The following is a 17,093-nucleotide window of genomic DNA, read 5'->3' on the forward strand; positions in this document are numbered from 1 at the left end:
GGCATGGGATATTGTGTGGGAGAGGGAAAGGCACCCCTTTTTGTTATTAATTTGGGGGTCATTCCTCTCCCCACTATAACATGAAAGAGGAAAAGGCACCCCTCTTTGACTCAGTCGAGCCAAGTGGGCTCGAGCCCACTTGGCCGGCTAGGTTGGGTATTACAGTTTATCTCACCCCCTATGTCATCCCCTATAGTCATGCCCCTTCTAAGATCTCATTGATGCAAGTTGCTTGAAAAATCCAACAACATAGATGGACTCAGCATAGTTGATTTAATAGGATTCGTCTCTTTCATCTTGTTTTTTCAACAAGAAACATGATTTTTTAGATTGCAAAATTGTAGTGCTTGTTCATTGGTTGATTTTTAAATCACTAATTCCCATGGGTGTAGCTCCTCTGTGCAAGCCAATGCGTAGCATAGGCCTCGGGGGCAAGGGACCAAGCCTTGGAGTTTTACACTGCTGGCATGCTGATGTAGGTATGGCAGGCTGAGCCAGCGCAATCAGGTTTTTGTATCGGGTGCAGTTTCTTTGGGTTATAAATCAACCCCAAAGAAACTGTACATCAACTTCATTCCTGTAATGGGTCAGAGAGGGACATGTCTTGAGGTCAATAGCTAAGGGTCCTAATTGAAACCATTAACGGGAGTTGAAAATTTTGGTTAAACTTGACTTTTTAAACCTTTATTGTCAATTTTTTGGAATGGGAGTAGATGTTAAAGACACTTCATAAGACTATATAAATGGTTAAATTTGATAAATTGTCACATATTTGATTAATGATAAAAAGGGGCATCTGTAAGATTTTTGACGATGCCCACATGCTAAAGCATGTTTGCAGGTCTTCTAGAAACCCTTAAATACCGAAACCATTTCACACCATAACTTAACAAATCCCTACAAATTTAGGTCAAGTACATAGTATATTTAGGGAAAAGTCTCCCAACCTTTCTGAAATTGATAAGCGTTGAATTAGATTGGAGCTAGGTGTGTAGAATGTAGATCATATCCAAATGTTGACATTGCAAGGTTCTAAATTGAAGGTCCGGATCCAGATCCATCAAATCGGCTTCAAACCCTGATCTAGTCCACATCTGGTTGGTCAAATGTGGATGTGGATTATCTTAATCTTACATGATTAAGAATTTTAAATAATAAATCATGATTGGCATCATCAAAGCAATTTGCAAAACCTGGCAAACTTCTCAACGTTTAAAAATTTCACCACACTAACAAGGTGCTCAACTCAACCTATTGGAATATTCATGATGTTGACTAAGGGCCCCTTTGTTATAAGTCATGGTGGTGGAAAGCATTTTGCCATGAAAAAGGCAAAATGCTGTCAAAGTCATCCTTGAGGGAGGGTGCTACCTTAGAGCACTTTTGGAAGCGAGTAAATGGTAGGAAAAATGCACTTGGGAGAGAAAAAATGAAAACTTTTTCAAGCATTCAAAATGAGAGATTTTTTTTTTTTGAAAGAAAAGTACTTTTTTTCTTTTTATAAGAAAAATTTCTTCACTTCTTCCTCCACATGAGGGAGGGGAGGAATTTTTTATATAAAAAAATATTTTTGATTAGGGCAACTATTCACCCATAATACATTTCATCCCATGACCATAAGAGTTTTCTCCATTTTCATCTTCCTCCTACCCACCACCATTTTCAGCTCTCTCTCTCTCTCTATCTCTCACGTGCTCTCTTTTGGGTGTGTCTGACCATCTCTTTCTTATGGTCCAACTGCTTATATCTCTCCTTGAGAGAGGGCTGGTCGACCCCCCGGCCCCTCTCTCTCTCTCTCTATCTTGGGTGTGGTCAACCACCTCTTTCTCTTTGAGATGAAGCTGATTGACCCCCACCTCTCATTTTTCTAACATTTTCTATTCCATTTTTCTCATGCTACACAAACAATTAAAAATTTGTTAACTAAAAAAGTTATCATATCAATACTTATCATAGGCAAAAATTCCTTGCTTCCAAACAAACGTGATAGGTGAAATGGCAACAAATTGCCAAATACTGAATACATTACTTGAAAGCTTTGCATCAAACATGACATAAAAATATAAGTGGCAAAAAAAGGGCAAACAATACATGCAGGTTTAATTTGGTTTTAAAATTTTAAGACAGGGTAATATATATATATAAGAAAAAGAAACTCTCCAAAACCTCTTCAATGGAAATTTTTTGCTGTTTTTTTTTTTAAATTTGACTGATTGATTTACTATACATCAACACTTGGATCATGAATTTTGGATAGAAAAAATGGCATTTGAAACCTCAAAAATTTATGAAAATTGTATGCCGTTGATTTTAAAACTTGTAAAAATTTATCCACATGCATTGGAATCAAATGTACTAAGAACCGATTTCTATAAAAACAAACATATATATCACATTTGTGTGGTCAAAATTTTGAAAAAAATACAACAAATCCAATAAAACATCCATTGAGGAGGTTTGGAAGGGTTTTTCATTTTCACACACACACACACACACACATATATATATATATATATATATATATATATATATATATATATATATATATATATATATATATATATGAGGAGGGGGGGGGGATGAAGCGGTCTCAAACCTACCAAATAAAAGTTTTGTTGTGTTTTTTCAAAATTCTGACCATACAAAAGTGTTCAGCATGATTGATTTACTAGAAATGACACTTAGATCATGCATTTTGGATAGAAAAAATGGTAATGGGCCTTTAAAATTTATGAAAATTGTGCACCGTTGAATTTTGAAACTCATAAAAACCTATCCATGTATTGGAATCAAATGCTCCAAGAACTGATTCTTATTAAAAACAAGTATATAGATCACATCTATAATGTTCATTCGGTAGGTTTGGGAGGGTTTTTCATTGGGAAGGTTTTTAAAATCATATATATATATATATATATATATATATATGAGATTTTTGGCTGTTCTGACCCAATTCAGATTCCACTTTTCAATATATTTAGCTAGCCTGAATCCAATCCGTTTGCATCCCTACACCCGGCCTTCATGCAAACAGGAGATGGCGGATGCATAGATCTGAGATGCACAAAATAAAAGAAACCCATGGATTTCTATTTTTGTGGGGGGTGTCAGACTAGAATTCGATATGTTTGAGATCCTAGGATCTTAAATACCAACGCCACACCTAACTGAAACCGTGGTTGGATCTGGATCTAGTATGAAATTTCATAAGCCACACTCACATCGGTAGATAGGAATGTAAACAGTTCAGATAATGTGGTCAATACTAGATCTAACTAATCTGGTTAAATGGATTAGAATATAAATTCAAACTAGGATAGTGAAAACTTATACTAAATCTGTTTTTTAAGTATAATCATACATCCGTTGGATTCGATAGTAAAAAATCAAAACCATCTCCCCATCCAATTATAAACGGATATGGTTTTGGCATACAAAATCGGACTAAATGAAATCGGATTTGATCATATATAGGATAAAATCTGATCCGTTGACATCTTTATTGGTAGACTATATAAAGGTCCTGTAAGTCTAACCGGAATAGCTAATCAGACCTGCCTACTTCATTATGCCAAATATGCTTGAAGGCGGATACTACGGATCTGTTCCCGGTAGAGGTTGTCTTATACCCGACCCGTTGATGGTTATGTCACAAGGACACTTCAACGTGCCCTGGTGTTGTGTCTTAATAGAAATTTGAAAAAAAAAAACATGTAGTGTCCTTTTATCCGTGTCCTTGTGACACATGTTGACGGGCCTGGTCGCCCATGAGTCGCTGGAGAAAAAGCTCACAAAGGCAGAGGGTTGCGCCCATTTTTCATGAGGCCAGCCGAGCTGAACCCACCTGGAAGTTTCTTATAAAAGCCGGGGGCCACAGGCGCTTCTCATCGCGAGCCGTCGCGTCCGAAGGAGGGAGGGAAGGTTGAACCGAATACTGACCAATCAGAGACAAGAGAGAGAGAGAGAGAGAGAGAGAGAGAGAGAGAGAGAGAGACGTTCTCTTTCGGTCTTTCCCTGAGCTTCTGCGTCTCCCTCTCTTCTTCTCCCTCTTACCATTTGAGCTGCGCGCCGGCCGCCAGAATCCGCGGTTTTCTCGCGTTCCCTCGGGCGGACGGGCGCTCATATTCTCGACTGCAGTCAGAAGGGAACGGATTCGGAGAAGCTCGAACTGGAGGGTTATAAGGGAGTTCTAAGCGGTGACGTCTTCGGAGATTTTGTTGATCGGTGATTCAGAACTCGTAGGAGCTCCTTTTGTCGGTTTTTTCGTGGAAATTTGGCGTGGAATTTGTAGCATTCTGGTTCCGGAGTGGGATTCTGGGATTTCCGGGTCTTGAAGTGAGATTTTGTGCTTCAGCATGAATTCTAATGGTTTTCTGGTTATTTTGAAGGTTTCGAAGTGAGATTTGTGTTTCATCCCCTATTTTGAACGTTTTCTTGAGTTTTTTTGCGAGCTCTGCGTATGGAATGGTGGAAACATGCAGGCGAGAGGCGGAATCGAGCTAAGAAGGACGTGCGCAGGAGATTCTTGTTGTGATGTTGTGCTTTGTGCTTAGTCCTGTGAAGTTTTGCTTCAGACGATTGTTTTTTATGCTGTTTTGGATGACCTAATAGCTCATGAATTCCTAGGCCATTTCATTCGTCGAAACGACTGAGGATCGGCGAAGTTTTTCTCTGAAAGGGCTCTCTCTATTCGATTCTTTGGTCTAGAAACCCCATTTTCAATTTTTGAGGTTTCCTTTGAAAGATCTTGTGTATTTTTAGTTGTTCTCTATATTAGGAAACCCTGGATCGACCGATTTGATTCGTTTCCCTTGAAGAGTGCTCTTTTCTTCACAGATTTCTAGCATAGAGGACCCTGAGTTGTTAGAGATCTGGATTTTGACTTAGCGTATTCATCTCTTTAATCAAAAGGGACCAATTTTTTGGAGCGTTTTATTTGAAGGAAGGTGTTCTTTGTGGTTTCCTAGGTTTAAGAAGCCCTAGATTAGCTGATTTGTGCACTCAACCTACTCGAGCTCAAGACCGGAGCTCTATTTTCCATTTTCCCCATTTGATGGCGGTCTCTCTCCAATCCGGTGTCCTCCGTGTCCCTATTGTTCCAGGAACAAGCTCAGAAAAGTTTTTTTCTGTATCCTCAATTTCATATAGCCAGATCGCATTTGCAGCCTCTGTGTGCTCTGTGAGAGCGTTGACACATAGGAGGAAGAGGGAGGGAGGCTGTGCAAGAAGAGATTTCAGTGTCTGTTGTGAACAACAATCTGTTTCATTATCAGAGAATCTGGATGACAAACAGAAACAGGCAAGTGAAAATGTGCGGCAATTGACGTGCGTCATGAAGTTTGGTGGCTCATCCGTGGCAACTGCAGCTAGAATGAGGGAAGTTGCAGAACTGATCCTTGGTTTTCCTGAGGAGTGCCCCGTGATTGTTTTGTCGGCAATGGGGAAGACTACTAATAAACTTCTAGAAGTGCGTAAGTTATTCCGTTTACGGAATTTTAGTCCTTCTTTGAATGTTTGTTGTCTAAATGTGTTTGTTCTTAAAAGTGTATGTATGGACTGCATCTACAAATTAGGTAGCAGATTCTCTTTATTTAATTGACTCTATTCAATGCAATAATAATGAGGATCCACCTTTTTTCGGTGAAGTCTATGCTTCAAAGATATTTTCTTCTTATCTACGCCATGCAGATATTTCATTCTTAGTTATGTATATACATATACCATGTTCAGTGAAAGCTACACCCAAATAGCTGAATACCCTCTGGCCATATTCGTTGCTCTAATTTATTTTGCTAGTTTTTTTTTCTCTTAGATGAAATCTTTGATATGTGAGACAGATTCTGGTGTAAGACAGCTAAAGACTCATGCAACCCATCTAGTCGTGCTACTCGCTCATGCAGGATAGTTATGGAAATATATGGAGAATACATTTTTGTGATTTCTTTGTCAAAACTGTTCATTTATTGGCTTTTGGAGGAATAAAAAAAGGAACAAAATCTTGCGTGCAGTACAGTGATAATGTATCCCAAAGGAATGGGCTGCTTTTCGTCCCTCTTTTTTGGTTGATCTAGACTCTTGTCACTTGCACTATGCAATTTAAATATTGTGTAGGTCTGTGTCAGTCATTTAGCTGAAGATGTAATCATTGGTTTTATTTGTATGGTCAAGACTCAAGCCACTGTGGAAACTGGGAATATGCATGCATGTTTTCAGCAGCTCATATGATTTATTCTTCCTGCTTTAGTCAAGCACTAATCTCAATGATTGCATGCAATATGCTCTATGGTTATTGATTATTGAACCTTTATTGATTATTGAACCTTTTGTGCTTTCTGTTAGGCTGGGGAAATGGCTGTTAGTTGTGGTGTTAATAATGTCTCTGCAATCGATCAGTTGCATTTTGTAAAAGAATTGCATCTAAAGTAAGGAAAATTTTCCCTGATCACAATGTTTTTGGTAGGTATTCTCAATTATAGACCAAATCTCATGTTATCTTGTCTGCTTATATTTCTTCAGGACTCTTGATGAGCTAGAATTGCCCAGATCAACAATTTCTGGTAAGGACTGCTTTTTGTAATTTGATATCTGATAGCATGTTGGCTAATGTTTATGCTCTTCTTCCCATTTTCTAAAAGGTGCATTCCCTTGAAAAAATATAATTAATGGTATAAAATGTTGAAAAAACCTCTGGAATTTTTTTTCAAAATGACTCCTAAGTTTTCACTGCAACTAACCTACTAGGAATTCTATCTGGAGGGAAGTGGAAATTGGCGCCTATCTTTGATTAATCAAAGGAATCCATGTTTTGGACCACAGTTTCCATTCTTTTGTCAGCATTCAGCAGAACATTGTCGTTGTTGTTGATGTGATTGAATAAGTTTATGAGATACAACTGATTATCCAGAGCTGCTTGAGGAGTTCGAACAACTGCTGACTGGAATTGCCTTGATGAAAGAGTTGACACCACGTACAAGAGACTATCTAGTTTCTTTTGGGGAGCGTATGTCTACACGAATTTTTGCTGCATACTTGAATAAAATTGGTGCCAAAGCCCGCCAGGTATGTTATTGTACAGTTTGACATGTATGCTAGCTGCATATGCTCATGCAAGACTGAAATCTATGTAACTACTTGCACTAATTGTAGTTTTTATTTTCTCTTTGATGTTTCAAGCATCTCATTTCTTTGGACACATTATAGTTATGCTACTGTAGCTAAAAGACTAATATACATGAGTTTATGTTGCTTCAAAGTTCAGACATTCCATAATTGTTAAAAAAGAACATTTTAGGTCTCTATGCATGTGCTGTTGATACTACTTACTGGACTTTCAGATTTTATGTTTTCAAGAATACCACTTCACTTACACATTGTTGTTGTATTGATAAACTCTAATCTGCCATAAGAATGTTACACTTTAGAAGTGGAGTTAACATAAGGAAGGTCAATACTTGAGATATATAGCTCAAGTTTATGTTGTTTTTTTAATAGCTTAAAGTATAACAAGCATACTAGTTCAGAGGAGAAATGATAGGTCATAGAATATTCCAACCAGTCTGTGTAAGTAAAGGCATACTACATGACACCTGTCTAAACTTGAGTTAACGGTAGCAAAAGATAAAGCTCTGATGACACCATATATATGGATGTTGATCTATGTCACATGGGTGCGGGGATTCGGCACTTCCAAAAAACCCTGGTGCGGGGGTGCGGCAGGGGCAAAAATGTAATATATATATATATATATATATAAGGGGGGTCTGGGGGTTCCCCCCGGCGCGGGTCCAGGGGGGCCCGTGTAACGACCCCAAATTATACCTTTTGAAAATGCGGAATATTTTTTTTTCTAAGAGTTGCGGAAACCTTCCCAGAGATCTAGGGTCCTCACAGTTCCAATTTCCATTGGATAGCCCAACCACCACAAACGAAGTTGCAACCATCATCCATAAGAACCAAACAAATTCCTTTATTTATGAGTAAGAGAAAATTTCAAAGACAAGGTTATATTCAACTGAAAATAAAGCGACAACTGGAAAGAAGCAAGAAGAATTTAAGAAAGAGCCACTATGTCCTCTGTTGAAGCCTTCAGGCTCAAGTATGACTCTCATCCATCCTTAGATGCATGTCCAACTTTACTGTTCACCATATCCTGTGAAAAACCAACAAAGTAGGGTGTCAGAACCGAAATTTTGAGCACAACTACTTCTAAAGAAACCAGGTGAGAGAAAGAACATGGATAAGATTTCATGCAATGATTTGAGTGAGTGCAGATGTAAAATTTACAACATTCAAATATCCATACCTACCAACAATTACATATGCTCACCAATCAAGAACAGTAAATCAGTACCATATATCAAGAACTAAATTTCCAAATCTTGCAGCATGATTTCGATAAGTAAATCCTGTGCTACCACCAAATTATGTCATGATATCAAGAATCATGCAAACATGCATGATCTAATGCATAACAGAAAAATGCATAATTATGTGCAATGCATGATTTCTTTTATTATCTTTCATTTATGTTCCATTTTTCCATATGCATACCCTATTAGATGCACACATCCTTAAGTTTCTCTTTTTAATTACAGTTGCCCGCAGATACACCAAACAGATATAAACCCCGAGGTAAAGTAGGTTCCCAGGGTAGCTTAACACACAATTTGTATTTTATTACTGGGTTCCAACTTAGCCCTCGACCGATATCAGGAAACAACACCATCCATCGGAACATTAGACCTCCATATCTAATGTCGGGGACACAAGAGACACCCCACGCCCACATCCTTAAGTTCCTCTTTTTAATTACAGTTGCCCGCGGATACACCAAACGGATATAAACCCCGAGGTCAAGTAGGTTCCCAGGGTAGCTTAACACACAATTTGTATTTTATTACTGGGTTCCAACTTAGCTCTTGACCGATATCAGGAAACAACACCATTCATCGGAACATTAGACCTCCATATCTAATGTCGGGGACACAAGAGACACCCCATGCCCACATGTGCCACTTCATTAGTACCATTAACAACAACTGTGTCAAAACACACCACTCCCGGGTAAAGTGGCGGACTCTCCCTAAAACCGTGGCCAGGAGAAAGAACCTCAATATCGGATTCAGGGGACCAAATTACAGCACACGGAGTTTTTGTATCCTCACAGTCTCCCCAAGACCGGATTTCTAAGATTCTCATACTCTAGATCAGATATCCCAGAATGTATATTATACTGTTCTTATTCATTATATTTTATTAAAGTTTATTCTTTAAGTTTGCAACACCATATGCAAAAGTAAAGTGAAAACCCGCATCCTCTCTTGCGGGGACCCATTCGGGACTCCAGCCCGTATAAACCACTAGAACAGTGTAGTAATGTGTCAAACCATCTTATGTGGTTTAAGTGATGCAGTTAAAAACATATGTGAAAGAAAACCAAACCCACGGCTCTCCAGGCCGACGATGGTCCATTTAGGCCATCAAATATTCATATAAATATAAACCCAAACATGTACATGTAATTACTCAACCATATGCACTTTCACTATGTTTGGTAGCTACTTCCTATACATGTATTAACCAATGCACATTCCTTTGAATGTGAGTGTACATGTGCAATTTCACATATTAATCAAGCGTACATGTTTAATAAGAAAACTAGTACCCGAGTCATGCTCACACTCACGAGTACCAAAATCATAACAATAGCAGTTACATAACCTTCTTAGAAATAATAGGCATTCAAACATTTTAAGCAATATGCATTCTAATAGACATTTGAATATCCGGAAATATGTAGTTTAATATGTCTTTAAACTTCAGAAAAAGTGCAGCTTAATATACATTTGAACGTTAGCCCAATATGTATTTAGCATTAGAATTATGCAGCTAGAATGCATTCTCATTCAAGAAACCTTCGTGTACAGAGGTGCACTAATCCACAATATTCATCATGCTATAATTTGGAAATAAAATTTCAGGCAGATATACAATACATGGTTCCGATATGCAATGTCATTTACACTTACTGGAAAATTTTCTATTTTCCATGTACAAGCTCCATACCGAGTCACAGTTCTATGTTATTAAACCCAATTTGGTTGTCATATACTTACAGAAAAGTCTCCATATCCGTGAGTATATAGCAACAATTGATTTTAGTTAATACCCAAAAAATTCAAACATTATCAATGGACTTAAAACTATAAACAGAAGTTAATGTACAATATGTAATTACTTTGAACATCTTTATGCTTAACACTGATAATCAATGTATTCTGAAACATAGAGCAGAATCCCATTAACTGTCATTGAACTCTTTCTTCATTAGGTTGTGTACAACCCATACATCTGACCGTCAATGTTGTGATGCAACAATAAAAAAAAAATCCAAAATGGGTACTAATGCCATTTCCTCAGAACAAGAGAATGTAAGTATTACATGTTATCGACATAAACAAGTATATCTAGATGTGCTAATATACTGAAATTTACACTCATTACACTGTGTATTCTTATAACAAAGAATAGCTGGCATCTCAGATATATTAAACAAGTATATATTAGACAGTTTTTTTTTTTCATAAGCATATACCTCGATTCCTAATCAAGAAAACCCAAATCGGCTGAATTGGGGTTTTCGTCAATCATCCCCAAATCCCTTCTTCGTGACAACCGAAACCCCAAATCAAAGATTTTGGGGTTTCCATTGTGGGATTTACCAAAACTTTTCCCCCTCAAAAATCGAAAACTGAGAACCCCACATTAGGAACCCTTAAGGAAAAATTTTAGACCTAAAATCGTTCAATAGGTTTACTAGATGAGGTCTACAACGAAAACCCCCAAATTCCCCTTTCATTGTTAGCAAACCTCTTTTTCCTAAATCGGAACCCCCCCCCTTTTTTTTATCGATTTAGGGCCTCACCGAAACCCCATCACTGCTTGAATACAACAAAAGAAAAGAAACTGAAATCCCTACCGAAAACCCCAAATTTCTCATAATTTTTCGGGCGTTACGAACCCCACCTCTCAAATCACTACCCAAAATCAAACTCAGGTTCGATTCCTCACCCAAATCCAAGAAGAGCCATACCTTATCTGGCGATCCTTCCGATGATCGGAGGCTGGGGACGCGAAACAGGACCGACTGGTGTCGCTTCTTGTTGCTGTCGTGACAGGGGAGCTTGTCGTGGCCTGTGGGTTGCCGCAGTTCACCAACGACTTCCAAATCCACCGGCGCGCGCACACAGACAGAGAGAGAGAGTGACGAGGGACGAGAGAGAGACCCGAGTGAAGAGGGCCCCCTCTCCACTCCCTTTTATCGGCCCCCCTCCATGCCGAGATGGGGGGAGGTCGGTTACGCCCTGCGTAACCCCCCCTTCCCCCCTTTCTTGTTTTGTTACCACATTATCGGGCAACCCTTATCGGGTTGCCCTTTCTTTCTTTAAAGAGCATGTTACACAGGGTGGGGCTCGGGTCCGGACCCGAGACGCGTAACTCTACTCCAAACCATATGGATCCACAAGTTGGATCCGAATGGATCCAACTGTGGATCCTCGGATAAGTTTTTTTTTAAAAAAATTAAAAAATTATTTATTTATAATTATACATATATATGTATATAGATATATTAAAATATATATATATATATATATGTATATGGATCCGGTATATGGATCCCATACCCATCTACGCACCCCTATTAAATAATTATTCTCTGAATTATTTAATTAATTAAAAATTATTGTACTTATATGTACATATCAAATTTACGAGGTAAATTTATTCGGAAAACCCCTTTATGGGTCCTGGATCTGCAATTTGGATCTAGGCCCAATTTGCATATTTAAAATATTTTGTAACAAAAATTTTTGGGTTTTACATCCCTACCCCCTTAAAAGAATTTCGTCCGCGAAATTAGAATCTACTAAAGTTGAGTAGTACCAAGATCAATTATCACACGAGTCTAATGATTAACAACTAAGAGATACCTTAGACCAGATCAGTCTGATCGTCCTGAGTGGTTGTCGTAACGGCATAGACTCTCCCGTTAGTCCTCCGCTGACCTTGTTGTGGCTGAGGTATCTGTCGCGGCTGCTGCAGTGGTTGTTGTCCTTTCTGAGCCGCTGGCTTGTTCGGACAAAAAGGAGCAATGTGCCCTGGTTGTTGGCACTGATAGCAATTTCCCTTGAACAACGGGCAAAAACCTAGTGGATGGTTCTTGCCGCACCTACGATATGCTGGCGGGGCCTTTCCTTGATGTTGCCCATTATAGGTCCGCTGCTTCTTGCCACCTGGAGTCTTTCCGCCTGTAGGTGGGTCCTTCCTCTTTCCGCCCGAAGCATCACCTCCATTTGTACCTCCTTTTTGCGATGCATTCCTAGACCTCTCCCAGTCCTTGGTCAGAACAGTGGCTGACTCAATCGCATCGGCCAAAGTAGGAGGCCGACCTGTCAGGACACGAGTCCGTAGCCCATCCTTTAGTCCGTGCACATACTTCGCCGCCCTAGCCTTCTCATTCTTGAAGAGGTTCGGGCAATGCCTCTCGAGACTCCGAAACTTGGTAGTGTAATCTACCAGACTCATGGTTCCCTGAGTCAAATCAAGGAACTCTCGTTGTATCTGTTCCTCGGCGTAGGAGGGAAAGTATGTATCCAGAAATTTCTCCCTGAATCATCCCATTTGGCGAATTTCACACTTCGCAGGGTGTCCCACCACTTCTTGGCATCGCTTTTCAGACGGTACGTGCCAAAAGGTATCTTCCTGTCTTCGGGGACAAGCAGGACGTCGAACGCTCGCTCTATTTCCTCGACCCAGCTTTCGGCAGCCTCTGGGTTTGCCTTTCCTGAAAAGGTAGGCGGGTCCAACTTCAGAAACCTTTCGAAGGAAACACCGCCCGTGTTTGAACCAATAACGACAGGAGGGTCACGAGCTGTTGCTTGTGCGGCTGCCTGCGCAGCTGCCTGGGCCGCTTGCGCAGCCTGTGCCGCTTGCGCCGCCTGTGCCGCCTGTATAACCTGAGTCGCTTGCACCGCCTGTGCTGTTTGTGCCGCCTGAGCTGTCATAGTCTCGGTCAGGGTGTGAATGACTTCCATCATGAAGTCTCTCTCTTCCTGCCAGTTCGCGGGAGCAGCAGTATAGGACGAAACACCTCTGTGGGTATAATGCGACATCTACAACACATATCCTTTCTACCAATTAGACTCTTACTGATCCTACCCCCTTAGGGTTGATCACAAACAATAATCGTTCACGTAATCATACCAAGACCTTTAAATCCTCACCAAAGAATATTGAACTAAATAGCAATCAATCACACAAAATTCACATAATTTATGTAAAAGTATTAAATGGCCTTACTAGTGAAGAGGACTGCTCTGGAGGACGAGTCACATTTGTCGACGTTTCAGGACAGGGCTTATATACCAAAATAAAAATTTAATACTCAAAAGATGATAACATTGCAAGTTTTTGTGGTGCGCTCTGATACCAAACCTGTAACGACCCCAAATTATACCTTTTGAAAATGCAGAATATTTTTTTTCTAAGAGTTGCGGAAACCTTCCCAGAGATCTGGGGTCCTCACAGTTCCAATTTCCATTGGATAGCCCAACCACCACAAACGAAGTTGCAACCATCATCCATAAGAACCAAACAAATTTCTTTATTTATGAGTAAGAGAAAATTTCAAAGACAAGGTTATATTCAACTGAAAATAAAGCGACAACTGGAAAGAAGCAAGAAGAATTTAAGAAAGAGCCACTATGTCCTCTGTTGAAGCCGTCAGGCTCAAGTATGACTCTCATCCATCCTTAGATGCATGTCCAACTTTACTGTTCACCATATCCTGTGAAAAACCAACAAAGTAGGGTGTCAGAACCGAAATTTTGAGCACAACTACTTCTAAAGAAACCAGGTGAGAGAAAGAACATGGATAAGATTTCATGCAATGATTTGAGTGAGTGCAGATGTAAAATTTACAGCATTCAAATATCCATACCTACCAACAATTACATATGCTCACCAATCAAGAACAGTAAATCAGTACCATATATCAAGATCTAAATTTCCAAATCTTGCAGCATGATTTCGATAAGTAAATCCTATGCTACCACCAAATTATGTCATGATATCAATAATCATTCAAACATGCATGATCTAATGCATAACAGAAAAATGCATAATTATGTGCAATGCATGATTTCTTTTATTATCTTTCATTTATGTTCCATTTTTTCATATGCATGCCCTATTAGATGCACACATCCTTAAGTTCCTCTTTTTAATTACAGTTGCCCGCGGATACACCAAACGGGTACAAACCCCGAGGTCAAGTAGGTTCCCAGGGTAGCTTAACACATAATTTGTATTTTATTACTGGGTTCCAACTTAGCCCTTGACCGATATCAGGAAACAACACCATCCATCGGAACATTAGACCTCCATATCTAATGTCGGGGACACAAGAGACACCCCACGCCCACATGTGCCACTTCCTTGGTACCATTAACAACAGCTGTGTCAAAACACACCACTCTCGGGTAAAGTGGCGGACTCTCCCTAAAACCGTGGCTAGGAGAAAAAACCTCAATATCGGGTTCAGGGGACCAAATTACAGCACACGGAGTTTTTGTATCCTCACAGTCTCCCCAAGACCGGATTTCTAAGATTCTCATACTCCAGATGAGATATCCCAGAATGTATATTACACTGTTCTTATTCATTATATTTTATTAAAGTTTATTCTTTAAGTTTGGAACACCATATGCAAAAGTAAAGTGAAAACCCGCATCCTCCCTTACGGGGACCCATTCGGGACTCCAGCCCGTATAAACCACTAGAACAGTGTAGTAATGTGCCAAACCATCTTATGTGGTTTAAGTGATGCAATTAAAAACATATTTGAAAGAAAATCAAACCCACGGCTCTCTAGGCCGGCGATGGTCCATTTAGGCCATCAATGCATCACACAATAAAACCCAAGTAGTATTTATTCATACACTAAGCCAAAGTGTCAAATGCATGTATATTCATATAAATATAAACCCAAACATGTACATGTAATTACTCAACCATATGCACTTTCACTATGAACACCCCTATTTATACAAGAAAGGAGAGGTGCAAGAGGGGGCTCCCCAAAGGAGTCGTTGGGGAGCTCCTAACGGTCACAATTGTGACCGTTGGGGGCTCCCCAACGACTCTATTGGGGAGACCCCCAATACACCTTTTTGGAAATACAAAAAGGAAAAAATAAAAATAAAAGAAATTAAAAAATAAAGGGAAAAATTACAGCATATTCCAAATGGAATATGCGCAAAATGTAAAAGGACTAAAATACCCTTTTCGGGTAAAAAGAGAAAAATGTATAAATATATATACTTATATATAGAGATACGTATACATATAACATATGTATACGTATCTCTATGTATATAAGTATATATATTTATACTTACAATAATGTTTTGAGTATACATTTTAACACCCTTCCTCAAAATTACGGTGTGATAACCGCAGGTTTGTCAGAAGGAAATGAAATCTAGGCGAACAAAAAGCTTTTGTGAAGAAGTCCGCAAGTTAATACTCAGACGTCACGTATGGTAGATCAATGACCTTCTTCAAGTATTCTTCCCTGACATAATGGCAGTCCATCTCTATATGCTTTGTTCGCTCGTGAAATGTGTGGTTCTTGGCAATGTAGATTGCACTTTTATTGTCACAGCATAGCTTTGTTGGTTCTTTGACAACTACTCCCATATCTTCCAGAAGACGTCGAATCCATACTATTTCCATGGTGGTAGATGCCATGGCTCTGTATTCAACTTCAGTGGATGATAAGGAGACCTTCTGTTGCTTTTTACATTGCCACGAGATCAAAGATTCTCCTAAGAAAATACAAAAACCAGTGGTGGAGTGACGGTTACTAGGGTCACCTCCCCAATCTGAGTCAGTATAAGTAAGCAATTTTAATTCAGAAGAAGAGGATAGGAATACTCCCTTATTCACCGTTCCCTTCAAATATCTGATGATGCGAAGCACAACACTCATATGAACGGTTGTAGGAGCATGCTGAAACTGGTTGGCAATGTGTATAGCATGTGACAAATCGGGTCGAGTAATGGTGAGATACATTAAAGAACCTACGAACTGTCTGTAAGGAGTAGGATCGATTAGAGGAACACCATCGTCAATCTTCATTTTTGCTCCCACAACTTCAGGGGTTTCGCATACTTTGTCATCAGAAATTCCTGATCTGTCAATAATCTCACAAGCAAGTTTAGACTGAGATAAAAAATAACCACGTTGCGAATAGGCAACCTCAATTCCAAGAAAATATGTCAGAAAACCCAAGTCTGACATCTCAAATTTTGAAGTCAAGACGGACTTAATACCCTTGACTCCTTGAACATCATCACCTGTAATTAACATGTCATCAACATATAGTAATAATATTACAATCCCTACCTTAGATTTTCTAGTAAATAGAGCAGTGTCAGTATAACATGAGGAGAAACCATTTTCCAGCATTACACTGGTAAATCTGTCATACCAGGCTTTGGGGGCCTGTTTCAAACCATAAAGGGCCTTTCGAAGACGAAGAACTTTATCTTTAGGGATCTCCATGCCTGGTGGAGCATCCATATACACTTCTTCATTAAGATCACCATTTAAAAAGGCATTTTTCACATCCATTTGAAAAATATTCCAATTTTTAATAGATGCAATAGTGATAAGACATCTAACTGTAACCATTCGGGCTACAAGAGCAAAAGTTTCTTCATAATCAATTCCATACTCTTGCCCATACCCTTTGGCAACTAAGCGAGCCTTATACCTTTCAAGGGATCCGTCGCTCTTAGTTTTAACCTTAAAAACCCATCGACAGCCTATAGTTTTCTTTCCTATGGGTAGAGTTTGGAAATCTCAAGTTTCAGCCCTTTTAAGAGTATTAAGTTCATTTTGCATAGCTTCTTGCCATTTTATACATTTTTTTGCTTCAAAATTTCTTGGTTCAAAATAAGAATGAATGGCACTAAGACAAGCCCTATATCGGGGTGAAAAGGAATCAAAGGAGACAAAACGAGTGGGAG

The 17,093-nt window shown here is 39.2% G+C and overlaps 1 protein-coding gene across 3 annotated transcripts in view; it reads left to right on the forward strand.

The window, feature by feature from the left end:
• The first annotated feature begins 3,886 nt into the window (after positions 1-3,886).
• LOC149811351 (aspartokinase 2, chloroplastic-like) overlaps positions 3,887-17,093 on the forward strand; it is a 60,526-nt gene continuing 47,319 nt past the window's right edge. For all 3 annotated transcript variants that reach the window (XM_089993566.1, XM_089993568.1, XM_089993567.1), the window contains exons 1-4: positions 3,887-5,467; positions 6,340-6,422; positions 6,517-6,557; positions 6,905-7,059. In XM_089993566.1, coding sequence (XP_089849692.1) covers positions 5,054-5,467; positions 6,340-6,422; positions 6,517-6,557; positions 6,905-7,059 — 693 coding nt within the window. In that variant the 5' untranslated portion in view covers positions 3,887-5,053. The remainder of the gene's footprint in view (positions 5,468-6,339; positions 6,423-6,516; positions 6,558-6,904; positions 7,060-17,093) is intronic.

The sequence above is a fragment of the Nuphar pumila genome, chromosome 17 (genome assembly GCF_984573655.1).
Source record: "Nuphar pumila chromosome 17, dmNupPumi1.hap1.1, whole genome shotgun sequence".
NCBI lineage: Eukaryota > Viridiplantae > Streptophyta > Magnoliopsida > Nymphaeales > Nymphaeaceae > Nuphar > Nuphar pumila.